At 35.2% G+C, this 19,931-nt stretch overlaps 1 protein-coding gene across 1 annotated transcript in view; it reads right to left on the reverse strand.

Annotated features, from left to right (window-relative positions):
• Positions 1–19,931, reverse strand: part of ATRNL1 (attractin like 1) — a gene marked incomplete at both ends in the record, with an annotated part of 464,603 nt that overhangs the window by 382,614 nt on the left and 62,058 nt on the right. The window contains 7 exons of the mRNA XM_084245317.1: positions 1,549–1,737; positions 4,170–4,383; positions 9,569–9,750; positions 10,769–10,901; positions 15,355–15,473; positions 16,449–16,657; positions 17,958–18,042. Of these exons, the coding sequence (XP_084101443.1) occupies positions 1,549–1,737; positions 4,170–4,383; positions 9,569–9,750; positions 10,769–10,901; positions 15,355–15,473; positions 16,449–16,657; positions 17,958–18,042 (1,131 nt within the window). The remainder of the gene's footprint in view (positions 1–1,548; positions 1,738–4,169; positions 4,384–9,568; positions 9,751–10,768; positions 10,902–15,354; positions 15,474–16,448; positions 16,658–17,957; positions 18,043–19,931) is intronic.

Raw genomic sequence — 19,931 nt, forward strand, 5'->3', positions numbered from 1 at the left:
CTGGAAATGCGATTTCAAGTAAACTATAAAAATTTGAATGCTAAGGATAAAGAAAGGGGGAAAAAACCAGACACCCCACAAAGGAATGAAAATCAGACTGGCATAAGAATTCTCTTCCACATAGTGAACGCTACAAGTTCTGTAGAAAGAACTTATGTTCTCCCTGTCTGAGACTAGATTGTGGAAAGTTAAGTCATATATTCTGCTGGCATGGAGCTAGCAGAGATCAGGAGCTTCTACTGTCTCCCAAGCAAAAGGAGTTGCAAATAGTGTCAAATCCTTGCAAGGCTACCACTGTAGTATCATGCAGTTTCCTTGGCAGCAGAAACCTGCTGCAATTTGTATTTGCAAGAAAGGCCACTCTCATAACCACACAGCCCCCAGTCAGGGGCATCCTCATCCTAGAGCCCTTATAAAACATTATACTAGCAAGGGATAGGATCTTCTACAGAGGCATCACCCACAGCAAATCTGCTAACATGACTCCCATGTGCTGGCATGACAGCCGCATTTGTAGCCAATATACCACCAGTGACGTGATATTTTTGTCAAACACTGATTTACTTGAATCGCATCACACAGAAACAAATACACAAATCTAAACTGGGAAACTTGCAAAGCAACTGGTATAGATTCCTCAAAAATATCAGTCATGAAAGAGAAACAAGACATAGGAACTGCGCTAGAAGCAGAGCAAAGCAGTAAGTGACCCTCCAAGTGAGCACGTTTGTAACAGATACTCAGGATTGGGAGGGAAGACACAGGCAACAAAATATTAACATGCAGGTTAACATATTAATTGAATTGAATGCTATGGTACAACAGAAATCAAAGCTTTATAGAACCGGTAGGTTTTAAAGCAAGTTGTAATAATTCTTTTCTCATTTTTGTTAAAAAAAAACACCTCTGGGGCCTCCCTGGTGGCGCAGGCAGTTGAGCGCCGCAGGTGAAGCTGTCTACAGCCTCTGTAGTGCCGGTTCGATCCCTGCCAGCCAGGGAGCAACCCACATAGCATGTCAGACCTCTCCTGTTCCGCCTGCTGCTCCCCTCAATAGAGTATTACAGTCACCCTGCCTGTTCTGTTTCCCTCTCTGTCTCTGGTGAATCCTCTCACCCTCCCACACCTCTGGCCTGTACCCCAGTTCTTGTATAAATAAATCTTTAAAAAAAAAAAAAACCCTCCTCAAGGGCCTCCCTGGTGACACAGGGGCTAAAGTCTCACCACTATCAAACTATCCCCAACCTCTGCAGCACCAGTTTGATCCCCAGCCAGGGAAGTTACCCACATGGTGCAGCAGATCTCCTGACTCACCCGCTGCTCCCCTCAACAGTGTATTTCAGTAGATCCACTTGTTCTGCTCCCCACTCTGTCTCTGGTGAATCCTCTCACCCCCACACCTCTGGCCTGTACCCCAGTTCTTGTATGTATAAATAAATAAATCTTTAAACAAATGAAAAAACCCTCCTCAAAGGTGTAATTTTACTTCCCATCACAGAAAAGTGATTTCTGTTGCTGTTAAGTAAAAGCCAGCCTAGATAAACACTTACGGGAGCAGGTGGCCGTCTGCCACTCCAGACACTGTCCATACGGAAAAGAGATGATGTAGGCGTTGGAGTCGACGCAGCGCCGGGTGCTGCTGCACCACATGCACTCCATGCCGTTGCTCGTGCAGTTGGCACACGACGTCCTCAGGGAGCACGGCTTCTTGCATGGCCTTGCATTCTGGTTTGGACTAACTAGAATAAATCAACAAAAACAATTATTTTACTTACCTGTATTTTAACACAAGTATATGAGTGTTGTTTGTTTTGCTGTTTGAAGATTGTTTCAATTAAGACAAGTGTGAAATAAAAATTACAGCATGAACGACATGGCAAGGTTAAATGGAAGGTAAGATGGTCTGTCCGTCTGTCATCAAAGCAAATCAGTGAACATGTCGTCTCTGCTATAAACAAAGTTTTTAAAAAATTACTATAAAATCTTTATGTAAAATACGATATGTGTCACATATATTAAGGTGGCTTTTTTTTTTAAACATTGGAAAGGATGTGAAGAAACTGGATCCTTGTCCATTGCTGGTGGGAATGTAAAATGGGACCATTTCTATGTGAAGCAGTATAGTAATTACTCCAAAAATTAATCATAAAATCACCATATGATATGGTTCTACCCATAAAATATGAAAGCAGGAACTACAGCAGATATTGATACATCCACATTCACAGCATCTTTATTAACAATAGCTAATAATCGGAAGCAACTCATATGTCCATCAATGGTTGACTGGATAAATAAAATGTGACTTATACCCACAAGGAGCAATTATTCAGGTTTTAAAAAGAAGGAAAGTTGGCATATGCTTGACGTGAATGAATTTTGAAGATATATTTATGCTTTAGTCACAAAAGGACATGCATACTGATTTCACTTACATGAGGTACCTAAAGTAGTCAAACACCTAGAGACAGAAACTAGAAGTAGTTATCAGGGAGGGGGAAGGAAGGTACAGGGAATTCCTGTTTAATGACTGGAATTTCAGTTTGAAAACATGAAAAAATTCTGAAAAATGAAAAAGATAGATGGTGCTGAGAGATGTTCAACAATGTAGATGTAATTTAAAAATGGTTGAAATGGTAAATTTTATGTTATGTATATTTTACTGCCATAAAAAAATACAGAATTTTAAGAGAAAATAAGAGAAACAATAATAATACAATATAGTAATATATGAGAATTAAGAAAATAAGAGGAAATACAATATTCATTTCTCACTTTAAAAAATCCATCAAAAGATGACACAGAAATGTTTCTTTTTACTTACTGACTTACTAGATCTGCAAAATTAAAATGATTTTCAACATGTGAAAAATCAATCAAGGTAATACACCACATCAACAAAGAAAAAAGGAAAACCACATGATCTTATCTATAGATGCTGAGAAAGTATTTGATAAGATTCAGCACCCATTTATGATGAACTCCCTTGTAAAACTGGGGGTAAATGTAATGTCTCTTAACATAACAAAAGCCATCTATGACAAACCCACAAGTAGTATCATCCTCGATGGTAAAAAGCTGAAAGCCTTTCCACTAAAATCTGATGCCTTTGAATTCTGGCACAAAGAAGTATGTTTGTTATTACCACTATTGTTCAATATAGTATCAGAAGTCCTAGCAAGAGCAATTAGGCAAGAGAAAACAATAAAAGGAATCCACATTAGGAAATAAGAAGACTATCATACTGACAAATATGATAATATACATAGAGAACGCCAAAGTATCCATGGAAAAACTGAAACAATAAACCAGTTCAGCAAATTCACACAAAAATCAGTTGCCTCCTGTATACAAATAATGAATTTGAAGAAGAAATTAAGAAAGCCATCCCAATCACAATCTCACCAAAATAAAATTAATACCCAGGAATAAGCCTAACAAAGGAGGAGAAGGATCTATACAAAGAAAACTAAAAAAAAATATTAATTTGTTGCTAATCTTAACAACTAGTGTTTCTTCCAAATACTATTATTATAAAAGTAAAAAAAAAAAATTGACCAAATTAAGAATGTATTGTTGGGCCTCCCCGGTGGCGCAGTGGTTGAGCGCTAGGTTGCGAAGCTGCCCGCAGCCTCTGCAGCGCCGGTTCGATCTCCGGCTGCTCCCCGGCCACCAGAGGAGGGTCCCACATGGCTCGCAGACCTCTCCTGCCGCCCGCTGCTCCCCTCAGCAGTGTACTTCGGTCCTTCTGCCTGCTCTGCTCCCCGCTCTGGCTCTGCTGAATTCTCTCACCCTCCTGCGCTTCTGACTGTACCCAGTGCTTATATAAATAAATAAAATAAATAAATCTTTTTTTAAAAAAATGTATTGTTAGTGTAAGCAACTGTATGCTCACAATCTCAGCATTTCAACCAAGAAATAAAGATTGTATAAAATTTCATTTGGTTCGTTAATGCTGAGGTCACTAATATAACTGGATAGTGTGTATAAAAATAAAATTTACAAAAAAAAAAAAAAACCAAAAACCACCAAACCCAGGGACTCAGTATAATAAAGAGAGGATGAAAGTTAATTCAGACACACAAAATGTCACACTTTAAGAGGGGATAGTAGGAAGGGGGGTTGGAGACATCATATTTTTAAAGAAATACTAGTTTACGGTACTACTTACCGACAGGTTTTTCACAGACAAGGCCATCTGCCATAGATGTACAAGGGTTAGCCTTTAAACCTGCTACTGCAGCCCTTTCTAGATATGCACAGAACCCAGAATCATTTGGTTCACCAGGAAGCCACTGCAGTGTTGTGTTTGTAAAGGGAGACATGTCTTCCCATCCCCAGTAGGATATGTTGATCTTGCGCAAGCCGACCCAAGGTGATACTTTCTGTAAAGAATCACAAAAGGTATAGTAAAAAAAGTTAGATATAAAAATATCTAAGCAGGGCCTCCCTGGTGGTGCAGCGGGTTGAGCACAGCGCTGTGAAGCTGTCCGCAGCCTCTGCAGTGCAGGTTCGATCCCGGCCGGCAGGGGAGATACCCACATGGTGCTGAAGACCTCTCCTGTCTCACCCACTGCTCTCCTCAGCAATGTGCTTCAATTGATCTGCCTGTTCTGCTCCCTGCTCTGTCTCTGGTGAGTTCTCTCACCCTCCCGTGCCTCTGAGCTGTACCCCAGTTCTTGTATAAATAAATAAACAAATCTTTAAAAAAAAAAAAAGATTTCAACCCTCTTTGAAAGTTGTTTGAAAATACATATAATTGACTTTCTAGTAATTTTTAGTACCAGATATAAGTAACAATTCCAGGTTTTTTTGGAGAATAATCTAGAATAGAACATGACTTATATGGGAGTCCTTTCAGTGGGTAATTCTGGCTCCTGGTGCACGGAGACCTACAAAGTACCTGGGATCAGAGCTGCAAGCCTGAAGGCTGGGTCCACCTAGACAGACGGCGTGCCTGGATTCATGAGGACAAACCTGGAATCGGGGTCTGTGAGGATGACCTGATACCAGGGCCTAAATTCATGGCAGCCAGTTGGGTACTGAGGTAAGCATGGCCCTTGAGCCAACATGCAAGGGCTGCGTCCTTGGTCCACAGGGGCTAGCCTGCTGCCGGGGCCACTCTGGGTGGGTCTGGTACCTGGACCTGAGGGGAAGCTTGAATGTTGGGTTCATAGGGCAGGGCTTTAAGCCTGAGTCTGCCTTAGGGGGCCAGGTTCCTGGGCCTAAGGAAGCAGCCTGGTGCTGGAGTCTCGAGGGGGAGTGCCTGGAACCTCAGTCTGCTGAAGCCTAAGGCTACAAGAATCCAGCGTGGAGACTGTGTCTGCAGGTACCAGCCTAGAGCTTGAGGACACAGGCCAAGCCTTGTGTCTGGCTCCACAGGGGCCATCAAGCAATGGGGTTCAGTAGGGTTGACCTGGAGCAAATTCTGGTGCTCACTTCACTCTCTTTCTCCTTCACAAAGGCTATCTGTCACCATCCTACATTGCCCTGGGTAGGTGTGGGGAAAAGAGAATAGAGACAATGTAAACCTTTGCTTTTTATCTTTTTCAATGAGTCTTCTCTCATTTCTGTGCTCCACCCCAGTGCCCCGATCTCTCCCCTAGGTTCCTCACAAAAACAGTGACTTGAACAGCCAATATTTCTGTGAGGGCACAGCACTGGGAACACCTGTTTTCTTACTTTGTTGATTTTATTCTTAAACACTTCCACTTTGATATACATGACAATATATTTTTGTTAAGTTGCTAAGCTAAAAATAATATATTACAATGTGGAGTGGTTTCAAAATTCCACATCATCCTTTTTTTTACATTATGGACTGTCAGGGTGGAGAAAAATGTCTCCCCATTTGAGGCTTTAACAATACAAAAATAAGATATATAAATGTCTATAAAAATGCAGAGATGATATATAGCTATAGATACAAATGCAGATATAGGTATCTCCAGTATCTATTCTAAATATGTTGTGCAAATGATCCAGGACAGCTTAGACAGATGGCCATAAACCTAGAAATTTATAAAGTATATAAAAACCATAAATTTTACATAGTAAAAATGCAATAAATATTTCTTAGATAAAATTTTTAGATCTTCTGAATATTCATCATGGCAGTACATATATCACCTAGAATACAAGGCACATAGTAGGCAGTCAACAAATTTTGCTAAACCAAGTTCATTAGAACAGAGATGGTTAATTTTCACCATTCAATTCCTGAGACAGAAATAATATATAATAATGTTTCTAATTATAAAAATGTACATGCTGATTCACATCATGATCATCTCATATTTCATACATTATGTTGAAAGATATTTCAATAACAGAAAAGCTATAACATTTTAAAGTTCTTGATAATAACAACAGGAACCAACCCCACATAGATATTTCTGATTAATGACTGTGTTTCACATTACAGCAACTCTGCCTATACTTCTAAATTATCTATAGTAAAGACAAGTCATTTAAAATGAAATATTACTTGCTAGCATATCATGATAAGAATCTGGGAGGAAGAAGAGAGGAACAGAAAAATGAAGCAATTGATAAAACATTTAAAGTAACTATTACTCAGTAAATGAACTGGACAGCGAGCTGAAAATGAAAGATAAATTACTATATTATGAAAATTTACTGCATCACTCTAGAATTATTGTAACATTTCATTAGCCATTTCTGGTAAGTAAATGATCATTTGAACCAGAATATCTCTTTAAAGTGCACAAATTTGTCACTTTATTTACCAAGGAAGGACTATCTTACATTCATACAACTGCAGTGATTCAACATATAATTTGTTTTCTACTGTATATAGGTATGCTTGCTGGAATGATATCCTGCAGAAGTTATTGCCAAAGCATAAATTTAACAAAAGCTTAAGTTTCTAATAAAATAAAACAATCAATTACCAGGCATTCTTGTCCACAAACTACTGAATCTACTTCATGACACATCTAAAATAGTGGTCAATCCAGTCTTTATTATTAATAAAACTAAACAAGAAAAATCCCCAAAATATGTACCTGCTAAAACAGCGTATTTCAAGGATATAGTGTAAGAACTATCAATAATAAATATTTTAAACAAGGAACAAAGCAACAGAACTCTAGTACTTTCTAAAATTCAAAGAATGTAAATCTTCCAATAATAAACTGTGATATATATTCAGTATAATTTTCAAAAGTTCATTGGCAATTATCTCTCAATTTTATAATAAAGAAATTAAACTCCTGGGATCACAGGAATATAAAGAGAGTATGTTTAATTTAGGTGGTATATCATGTTGTACACATCATGTGATTAAAAATAAAACTTTACAAATCTACCTTTCATGTCTTTCTAAAATAATAAAAAAAATTAATAGTTTTCTCCTACACGATACCAAACCATCTTATTCTCCAGCTATAAAGCCGGCAGCTCCTATGCAAGACAAATTAATAGAAAAGAAACAGGAGCTTCTCTGGTCTCCTTTACAAATATCTTCATGTACTGGCTAAGCCAAAGTCTTTCTAAAGTCACTGAGTGTGGTGTTCCTCTTGGAAAATCTTTATCATTAATTACTGGCTAGATATCTACCCTCTATCTTCATATATCATCACTTGCATCTATCATTGTAATTATCACATTTCAGTATAATTGTTCACCTTTCTTCCCACTCAACTGAGAACAGTCATTGTCTTTTGATCTCTATATTTTCAAGCAAACACTAGGTTGCCAACTGAAAGGTAGTTAACGGTGAACTGAATGTCCATCCCAACATTTCAAAATGGAATATGCTTAATTTGCCTACTTTTTAACAATTATGCAAAGCTGTTCTTATATCACTCTTTAAAAACCAGATGCATATTCCCTTGTTAGAGGCAAAAGGCAAATCAATAACATATGTTCCTATTATTCATCCTACATCAGGAATTATCTTAAGAGATAAAATGTTCTAGCAAAACTACAGGGAAAGAAAATGTTTTTCAACATGGAAAAATTAAAACATGACTCTGGGGCAAGCATTTTCCACAATGAGTACCAATACATTAACTATTTATCAAATGAATCTGTAAAAATTCATTTATCAAATGAATCTGTAACGTATTCTCTAAAAAATGATTCCATGAAATAGTTTCAATAGCAGTAATGGGAACAAAGACACAAACTTAACAAAGCTTAAATGAAAATAATAATAGTCACAATTAAACACTCAAAATTTAAAATTACCTGTATTCTTTACAAGCAATATCTCATTTATTTGTCACAACAAGCCCTCAAGGTATTATGATTACACCCGAATCTAGTATAATCCCCAGACTTGAGGCCTTTATTGTTTAACCTTATTGCTTACCCAAACTATAATGAGTTCTAATTTAATTTTCAAAACAAAATACAAAAGCCTGGTTGTAAAGTTTACATTATATTAAATATTCAAGCTAAAGAAAGTATTTCAAATTAGATTTAGAAAATTACTTCCTAATCTATTTAATCCACTCAAGAGGTGACGATATTTTAATGTCCCAAGAATATAAAATAATTACTATAAATTCCTCCTAGAAGTTTCCTAAAAAATGATATTTTGTTACCATTCTCAAGGAAACATGAAAAAGCTAAAACACCAACACCACTGCTTGAACGGGTGCTGAACCTACCCGGTGCAGGATGGTTGCATTACAGCATGTTTCTGTATTGTCTACATACTTTAAAAATAGGTTTTAGTCCTGCTAATCTTCAGCATATTATTTCAAAGAGTTAAATCACAATTCTCTTTCCCTGCCTCCTCTCTTCTCTTTCTCTCTCTCTCTCTCTCTCTCTCTCTCTCTCTCTCTCTCTCTCTCTCACATATATACTAATAGAGCCAGTGTGTTGGTATAAAGGATGTATGTAGGGTAAGTAAAGTGTCAGGCTTTTCTGCCCTCCTGCCATTAGCATTGATGTTGGATCCCTGCAGTCCTGAATGCACGCCTGATGGCGGGCACCTGGAGTGGGGTGTGGGCATATGTAGGTGGGATTCAACTGGGCTGAGATGGGGGCTTATAAGGGCGGTGTCAGAGGAAGAACAGAACCAGAAGAGAAGAAAGAAAAGCAGAGACCACAGGAGAGAATGCAGGAGAGCCCAGGAAGTGAAGATTCACAGGAGGCTAGGAGGCCTGCTAGCCTCCCGTGCCCCCCACCCCGGCACTGCTGCCTACCATGTACCTGGTAAAATTGGCCTGAAAGAGCCACCGAGGGCTCCAAGACTCTCCTTTACCTGTCTGCATAGGATCAAAGAAAAAATGCACTGTGGCCTTCCCTCTGTTACAATGTATCATTACACATTCTTATATTATATGCACACAGTTTAATTTTATTCATATGAGATGATTTCTGGTAAGACAGTGCATTGATTTACTGTATAAGACATGAGATGAACAATTCAGAACACATTACCAAAAACATATAGAATAAGTCCTCTGCCAGTTCACATTTGGATTCAGTTCCACTTTTCTGTATTCAATTTGTTTACTAAACAAAAATAAATCATTGCCAATAATTATGGGATTATCAGCATATTTCCATAATATAAATAAGTATAGTCGTTACCTGCTGTGTATACTTCTGAATTTCATCCAGAACAAATTCTACTTCTTTTGAGGTTGTTAATGAAGCAAGATTACCACTGAGATTATAGCAATAAAGTTTTGCATTATCATAGCTTTCTCTACTGGAATTGAGTCTAAGACAAGCATCCCCAATATGATTCCATCCTTCTCCACAGAGATGAGCTAGGGAAAAAAAAAATCTTAGTTTTAGATTACTAAAAATTGTGTAGATTTTTCAATTATTTCAGAACTCTAAATACTTGTGCATTTGTTTTAATAATTTTCAAAAATAAAAAGTTTAAATATAGCAATATTCTATAGTAAACATATTTCCTCTATAGTTGGGTAGATAATGAGCACAGAAGATCTTAATTTTTTTTCTTTAATTCTATGGCTCTATAAATGTGTTAAAGTGTTTTCACTGTTTGTTCATTTTTCTGTGTAAATCTAGTATACTGGCATATGGTAACTCAACAAGTAAAATCGCTACGATATCTATGTTCCAAGAGCCAATTTACACAGTACAGAATCTCTTTAATAGAATTACCAGCACATAACAAAAGCAATTTCAAAGTTATTCCTACAAGTGTAGCTAATTGTCCTCCAAATCTAATTTCCACAGCCCAATTATATTGATAAAAGCAGGGCCCTTTGATGTCCTCATTGTAACTGTGGAGAAAGGAGTCTCCTTCCATGTATGTTTAGGAATGAAGCTATAATCTGTGCTTCCTAGTGTTCATTTTTAGTTATTCACTTCTTCCTAAGTTTAAAAGTTTAATATTCAATAATAAGACTATGCACAGCATCCAAACATAACCTAAAATAGCAACTCTATCTAAAACATAGATTGATAAATACATTATACAGTTATGTCCCCTGTATACTTTTAAACTTTAGAAAATGTCAGCATTTATACATCTGGATAAAAGGCAGAGTACTTGTTTCTCTTGGTTCTCAAGATTTATTCACTGAAAAGATTTTGATCAAGCCAACAGAGTAATAAATCCAAGAAACCTGGACCATCTTAAAAGAATTGGAGGCAAATATATAAACTTTTGTTGCAATAATATTACTATTATTACTCAAACAGTTCACCTGTTGTTGGTTTATTTTATTTTATTCTACTTTTAATTCTAGAAGCGTGCAGCCCCACAGTGTTGTTCCTCCCTCCACAAAGCCCCCTGGCCAGGCTGAAGTCTACCTGGTAAAGCCTGGCATTCTTGTTGTCGCTGATCCCACTGGCAATTCAAGTTCAGTGAACAGCTCTTACAGCTAGTAAGCTTGTTACAAATCTGCTCGCTCCGCACATGACATTTGGTATAGTTTTTCACAGACTAGGAAATTAAAAGATAAAGCATGTTAATCTTTCACCTTTGCACAGCTGTGACTCTTCGTATATATAAATCATCTGGTGAATCTTAAAATACAGATTTCTAATCCCAAATGCAGTTCTACTGAGTCAGAATCTCTCTTATTTATTTAAACTATAGTTCTTGTAATGCATGAATATTGGGGAAAAATGCACAAATTACAAAATATAAAACAGAGGCCAGCTAGTGAAATTTTTTCTATTGAATCTGAGAACAGGATTTCAGTTCAACAACTACAGCCAATCCACAAAGTAATTTCTCTTAATGATTATACGACAGTATTCTAGTCATAACAATTACGCTAAATCTCTGAAAATGAAGTTGAAGTGATAAGCAGTATAAATTAAAGAGATGCTTAACCAAAATCCAATACAATTTATTTTTTTTTAAAGATTTTTTTTTATTTTTATTTATTTATTTAATTTATTTATACAAGCACTGGGTACAGTCAGAAGCGTGGGAGGGTGAGAGAATTCACCAGAGCCAGAGCGGGGAGCAGACAGAAGGACGGAAGCACACTGCTGAGGGGAGCAGCGGGCAGCAGGAGAGGTCTGCACGCCATGTGGGACCCTCCTCCAGTGGCCGGGGAGCAGTTGGGGATCGAACCGGCGCCGCAGAGGCTGCGGGCAGCTTCGCAACCCAATGCTCAACCGCTGCGCCACCGGGGAGGCCCAAAATCCAATACAATTTAAAAGGATACATTTTTCTCAGTAACTCAGACTAATTTTTCTTCCAAAAGCACCAAATAATAGTTTTGCTTAATTTATGTTTCTCCTGTACATTTTTACCACATTTCCTTAATCAAGGCAGCAAACAATCAGTGAAAGCTACATTTCAATCAACCTACCCCACAAAGTTATCATGTTCAACCTATTCTGCACTAAGACACTAAAGGTTAAAGATAAAAGAGAAAAATAAACAACAGCAATACAGGAACTTTGGTGGTGTCCTTACCACCCCTTTCTTTAAATCTCACCTACCAAATATTTATTTATAATAATTTATTTATAAATTACTATACATATCTACATAAAACATACTGCAGTCACCTTCATTCCAAAGTAATACATTTAAAACAAGTTACATACAAACTGAAATAACAGGAAAAAAAGTACTGATGCTAACGTTCACTTTTATTCATCACTAAAAAATCACAGATAGATTTTTCTAAATCCCAAATTACTGTGTGACTATTATTCAACTACCACATTTCCGCTAGAAACATATAAACCTGATTACACTTCTGTGTACTGCACAAATGCATATGTCACTATTTAAAAGCTTTAAAGATCAATATATAAAAAATTCAAGATTTTATTTCATTCATAGCTTTCTTTTTCACATGGCATAAAATCTAACTGTATTCTCTTTGACCATTAGAGTAAGGTTCCAAACATTTACTTAAATCATCTGATAAATGAAATAACACATAAAAATGACTAGAGAATTGTTAAAAAAAAAAAACCTTAAAATATGAGAAAGAGTAGCAGCTTAATGCTGGTCTCTAGAATAACAATGATGGCATAAGAGTCAACATCCAAATAACCCTACTGCTTTCAGGGAGAACAGTGTAGTCACTTAATGGTACACTGAACCAGTATAACAGATGAAATGATGTTTGGGGCACACAGAAGGACAATTCAATCAATGACGGAAAAAAACTGACTGTTATTCTGAAACATGGCTAGCATTTTTTTTACCTAATTAACCAGATTCACATTAGTAAACAGACTAGGAAGAGTGACCATTATTCAACCTATCTCTCTAATACACTTAGTTATAAATTTCAGATAAAAATCTGTGAGAAATAAACAGGTTATTTGGGCTTTAGGTGTACAAAATATGACTAGATAAACAGGTTATCAATAGACATCAATTTCACTAAAAATCTCTATATCCATTAGCATTTGGTTTCACTTAATCACCAGACATCTAACAAATTTGGCTAACAGACACATCACACCAAAGCCTAAATCATAAGTGAGCACCATCTGCTTACTGATACAATGTCATCCAGTGCTTTCCTTGTTAACACATGATCAAAAATAAAATTTAAAGGAACAGGTCTCATTATGAAATGAATATTTGATAGCAATTATTATAATTGTCTAAACACAAATTAACACAGATTGATCCAACAAAATTTTAAATAAAATGTGTTTACAATTTCTTAAAATACTGAAATAATATTGGTTTATAACGTAGTGTAAATTTCAGGTACACAGCCATATACATGTATATTATACACACACACACACATACACACACATATAAGTATATATATTATAATAAAGATCACCACCAAAAGATTAGTTTCCATTCACTACCATATAACTGACATTCTTTAGCTATTTTACCTATCCCCTCTCCCTTTGTAACCATCATTTTGTTGTCAGCATCTAAGTGTTTATTTTCATTTTGTTTTGTTTCTTATCATCCACATACATGTGAAATCTCACAACTTTTGTCTTTCTCCTATTGACTTATTTCACTTGGCACAATCCCCTCAATATCCATCCACATTGTCCCAAATGGCAGGAGTTCGTCATTTTTTATGCACTTATCCTTCATTGACTTGTCCATCAATGGGCACTCAGGTTGCTTCATAGCTTAGCTATCATCATACTCAATAGTGAAAACTAAATGCTTTTTCTGCCAAGATCAGGAACAAGACAAGGATGCCCACTCTCACCACTACTATTCAACATGGCACTGGAAGTACTAGCTAGAGTGATTAGGCAAGAAAAAGAAATAAAAGGTATCCAAATTGGAAGGGAACAAGTAAAAGCATCACTATTTGAGGGTGACATGATATTATACATAAAAAATCTTAAGAGACTCCACAAAAATACTACTACTTATAAAAAGCAACTACAGTAAAGCTGCAGGCTACAAAATCAACATATAAAGTTTATGTTTTTTATACCAAACTATTGGAAAGAGAATTAAGAAAACAATACCATGTATAATGGGACCAAAATGAATAAAATATCCAGGAATAAAATTAACCAAGGAGGTAGAAACCTATACATTGAAAACTATAAGATACTTTGGAAAGTAGCTGAAGATAAAAGAATAGAAAAGGAAATAAATGGAAGGGGAAAATGGAAGAAGAAAGATAAAGAAATGAAAAAACCTAGGCCTCCCTGGTGACACATGGGGTTAAGTCTCATCACTATGAAGCTATGGGCAGCTACTGCAGCACGAGTTCTATCCACGGCCAGGGAGAAAACCCATGTCACAGCAGACCTCTCCTGTCTCACCTGCAGTGTATTTCAGTCAATCCACCAGATCTGCTCCCCACTCTGTCTCTGGTGAATTGTCCCACCGCCCCTCCCCCCACACCTCTAGCTTATATCCCAGCTCTTGTATGAATAAAATAAATCTTGAAAAAAAAAATAAATGAAAAAACCTGCTTGCTCATGGATCAGAAGAATTAGTAACCCATGTTCATGGACTGGAAGAATTAGCACTGTTAAAACAGCCATTTTATCTAATGCAAATTCAGTGTAATCCCAATCAAAATTCCAACAGCATACTTCACAGAAATAGTATAAAAAAAATCCTAAAATTTGTATGTCACTGCAAAAGACATCAAATAGTCAAAGCATTCTTGAATAAAAAGAGCAAAAAATAGAGGTATCACACTCCAACTTCAAATAATACTATAAAATTACAGTAATCTAAACATCATATTAGAATTAATTTTTGCTGCTTTGAATCAACTGTCATCTACTATAAATATAATTTAAAAATTTTTTTAAGTCTATCCAAAGTAGGTTTCTCAACCTCATTACTATTGACACTTTGAGCCAGATAATTTGTGTGCATGTGTGTGGAGAGGAGCGATGTTCATTGATTACAGAACATCTATAACAGCATCCCTGACCTCTACAGACAACCAAAAAAATATCTATACACATCACCAAACGTCCCTGGGGCATAAAATTGACTACAATTGGGAACCACTTATCTAAAGACAGAAATAAAAGGAAAACCACCTCTATCAATACCTCAGGTTAAATTTGCACACAAACCTTATAAGCAAACACTAGACCTCAGTATATTGATGCGTGTCTGATAAGAATTCAATGAAATGATAACACTTACCTACAAAATCCTACTTCTGTTAGTAAAGAAGACAATATTCATACTTACAGTCCTTTTTTAAAATCATTTTTGAAAGAAATTTTCCCAGCTCATCCATGAAAGGAAGTAAAAGCTACTGGATCCAAAATGGAATCTGAACAGACAAATCTTAGTAACAAACTGCAGATTGAATTTATAACGTATCAAGAAATGAGTGGTCCCCCACATATTTTCTAAATGTCCTGCTGTGTAAAGTGCTATTAAATGGTAAGCTAATGACTGTAAAGCAACAACATTAACTATGTGCTGTTTACCCATAAATACTAACCATACTGCAGTTACTATTTGCTGAAATGCATTTCTTGTCATCACACCACTGGCACCCATTGGTATTGGCAGTGCAGCTGGCACAATCCGCATACCTGTAACACCTGTCATCAGATGCAGCTGAGATAAAAATGGGAGACAGAAGGTATCAGCATAAGGAAGAAAATGTCACACTTCCCAAGTCACACTTTTGAACATCTGTTTAAGAATCACTGAGACATTTTTAAACCAAAAATACAAACATCCTTACCAAAATAAGTTCTTCACTATTGAGTTGACTCCATAGCTTGTGTTTACAAGATCTTAGCTAATTCCCACCCTCACCTGAATTATTGATTCAACCAGACTCCTACGGCCATTTAAAACTTACACACTAGGGTCAGAGAGTTAGATGTTTTACTGAACAAAACATTATAACAAAAACTCAGTTTATCATTCCTTGTAAAAATACAAAAGAGATATCTGAGTTTTTAAAGTATCAAAACTTAAGCATACATTTTAATGTATACATCAAAATGTATTTGTGATATATTTTAATGCATTAAAAATGTATAAAACTTCTATTTAAACAAACTAGAAAAATTTTTATCCAAATCATTCATTCATGAATATTTACTAGTATTTTTTATACATTTGATTTATTTATTTAATATTGTATAAGAAACATGAAAGTAGAACATGTCATAAAAATTCTAAAATAATTTTTAATTTTATGGTCTGGTTTGCAATAATTCAGAAAGACAAAACCACCAAATGCAGAATAAATTAGTTCATTTTATTTCCTTGAAGCATATAGTATTTCTTAGAAAGTATGCCTTTGAAGGATTTTTATATTTATATAGCAAAATAATTCATATATATAGATATATTACATATAAAATATTGATATACATTACAGACAAAATTCTAAAAAGAAAACCAAAAATAGGTAATAAAAATATTAAATTATTAATTGCTGCTCAATTCAAACATTAGAATCCCTAATGAGATTATGAATTTTTTACTTCTGAAAGCTAATACTTATAAGAAGAATGCATCTCTATTTCTAGCCAAATAAAGATGCTTTGAGAAAAGCCTAAAATAAAAAAAATTCACCTGTTTTAGGAGGACACTTTGCTCTAAGAATGTTATTAGTATTCCCAGATTCCCAAGATTCACAGTGATTTTTATTCCAAATGCATTTTATCCCTGGACCGGCATTCTTACAAAGTTCCTCATCTCTGAAAGCTTTGCAATTTGGAGGCTTGTATACAAGGATATCATTAAGGAGTACACTAGAAAATCCTCCAAATATATACATGGACCTATTATAAACAAGAATCATAAAAAAAGAGTATTAACAAGATTCTCTGACCAATATATTAATTTAAAATATGTACATAAGCATACATTCTACATAACAAAAAAGAAGAAGGAAAAAGAATGACAACATTTCCTAATCAGGTAAATAAGTATCATTTTATCAATGTAGGAAATATTTTTAGAAATATATCAGCTATATACATGGATAACAAGATATACTTCATAACTGCTATCTAAAGTTGTAATTCTTGTATACAGGCAGAATTTAGAAATTAGATGCAGAGTTCTTACAGTGTTTTACTACCTTCTTATAAAATAAAAATGCTGAGTAAAATAATAAGAAAAAATTTTTAAATTTCAATTTTGAAAGACAAGTCTATTACTGACCTAATTACTGTATTAATACTATCAATGCCAAAGAAATTTTACATACCCTCAAAAATAGCTTACATTGTATTTCTAAAACTATTATTAGTATAATAAAAGGAAAAGATCAGAAAATGCTTAAACACTAAAGTAAAAGTCAACCAAACACAATTTCTCCACAGAAAATCCTAAATGTTTTGTTTCCACTCTGAATTTCATTTATTATTATATTGAAAGATAAACCATATCTGTTTTGCACAGTTCCACTGCAGTTAACTTTAACTGCTTTCAGTATCATATTGGAGAAGTTTTATATAGTTGGAATGGGGTGGTAATAAAATAAAATTATCAAAATGTAATTACGAATCACAAGTTCTAAGGTTTTGAATGTACCAGCATATTGTTTATTGCCACTAAGCCCAAATTACCAAATTTTTGCTATAGAAATAAAAAATCATAGTAACATAAAAGAGGAAGAGTATTTAATGATCATCCAACTTCCCAATGGATATAAGGACTTTAAAGTTGAACGTTAAAAATTTTTGACTTGTCAAAAATCAGGCATTTAGCTGATGACACAACTAAAATGAAAAACTGATTCTTTTCACTTCCCTTGCTCTCCTAGACAGAAAAATGGAGCTAGCATTTTTATCATTTGTTTTCAATTTTTTTAACAAAATCATTCATCATCTGATCTCTGCAAAAACTAAAGAAAGTCAAATAGCGGTTTTTAAAAAGCATCTAAAGTTTGATCTTAGCGCCTTTCCTTTGACCACTCACCTACCCCTTAAATATATTCTTAAAAAATTAATGAAGGACATGGTTAGCAATCAAGTGTACCACAAGGCAGATAGGGCTGCAGAAATACAACACCATTAAGGGGAAATGATAATTTTACAAAAGAAAAGCAAAATATGTGGATAGTATTTCTTTTACCCATTAATAACAACTGCAGAGTGCCCAAATCTGTTGACATCTCTGTGAAGATTTGGCTTTGGTAATATTTTCCATTCATCACAAGCTAGAAAAAGGAAAACAAAAAAATATAGTACATATTATAAAAAAATCATTGGCCAAATTAAAGATAAACAATACTTAGAATGCCTTTCATTCATTTTCCATGACCTATAATTTAGTATCACTATTTGACTAGTTTTATTCCCTAAGTCAAAATAACTTCTACTTTTTTATTTTCTTTTATTATTATATTATTTTATTTTATTTTATATGCATAAATACAAAATCAAATAGAATCTACAATAGCCAGTGAAAGAATGCCTGAAAACTGAATCATCAAAATAAAATACTTCAATCACTCTAGTGACTTTATATTTCAAAAGAACAAGTTTGTTTTACATAATTACTTCCGTTGTAAAAAGCAAAAAAAGAAATCTAAATAATAGGTGTATATATAAAGAGAATGGAAAGAAAAATGTTTAAAGAAAATAGCATATCTTTTCAATAAAACCTCAAAATTGACACATATACTAATACAGACTTTGAGATGCCAAGTAATTCAGTTTTCAGTAAATGGGAAGATTCTTTTAACAGTTCTAGATTTTATCTTCCCGCATCTGAAAGCAAGCTGTGATATTTAATAAATGCACATAGATGTAACAAATTCCCCAAAAATAAAATTATTTTCTCATTAGGAAGCTCAGAAGTAACTTTGGAATATAAAATACAGTTGGCTGCAAGAATTGTAAAGAATTACTTGTTCAACTTAAATAGCTATGTCTATAGCACATGTGATACAACAATAAATTGGCTAAATTAAATACCATTACTAGTGAAAATCAAAGGAATTACAAAAGCTAAAATCATAGTTTAGAAAATTAAACTGGAAGGTTCAGAGTAATAAAATACATCTTCAGTTTTATTTTAAAAAGTGTATTCCAAGTGTATTTTAAAAAGTGTATTGTACACAAATTCCCCCACTAAAAGATATCCCTGTTGGGCCTCCCCGATGGCGCAGGGGTTGAGCGCTGGGTTGCGAAGCTGCCCGCAGCCTCTGCAGCGCCAGCACGATCCCCAGCTGCTCCCCAGCCACTGAGGAGGGTCCCATATGGTGTGCAGAACTCTCCTGCAGCCCGCTGCTCCCCGCAGCAGTGTACTTCGGTCCTTCTGCCTGCTCTGCTCCCCGCTCTGGCTCTGGTGAATTCTCTCGCCCTCCCACGCTTCTGATTGTACCCAGTGCTTGTATAAATAAATAAAAATAAATCTTAAAATAAATAAATAAATAAATAAAAGATATCCCTGTTTGTGTAATCTGTCTATCTTTAGCTCACAAAGAACATTTATCTATTAAACACTATCAAAGACTAAGTTGTAGAAGGTGTAGAAGACTAACTTTCTTAACCCAATGCTTTCCCATATCCACAGAAGTCCTTTTCACATAACACCACTTAATGCACCCAAGAGTCAAAACTGTGAAGATGACATTTGGGGAAATTCTGTTACAGAGTTCAATGCATGAGAGAAATACTCTGCCAATTTTACGTGTTAGAGCTCAGTTAAGCAAAATGCAGCACATGTGTGTAGTAACATAAAATTTACAAAGTGCTTTCAACTCCATGACATACAATATTCTTTATAAGACTTCAGTAAAGTTGACTGAGATGTAGAAGTTAAACAATTTTCTTAAGGCCCACTTATTTTCCTATAAATCATGAATATTTGATAAAAGGGTATATGATATGGCTCTGAAAGATTACTCCTACTTGGAGAAAAGAGTTGCCCTGCAAGGACACAGACTTGGAAAAAGTAAGAGCTGAAATGCTGGAGACAGCTACTGAGTCAGGGCTGACAAGGGTTCAATGGCTCCACCCAAACCCAACATGCTCACTCACTCATTCACACTCACACACATTCACACATAAACTCACACACACACTCACATGGCCATTCATT

This window comes from Talpa europaea (assembly GCF_964194135.1).
Source record: "Talpa europaea genome assembly, chromosome: 10".
NCBI classification, from domain to species: Eukaryota; Metazoa; Chordata; class Mammalia; order Eulipotyphla; family Talpidae; genus Talpa; species Talpa europaea.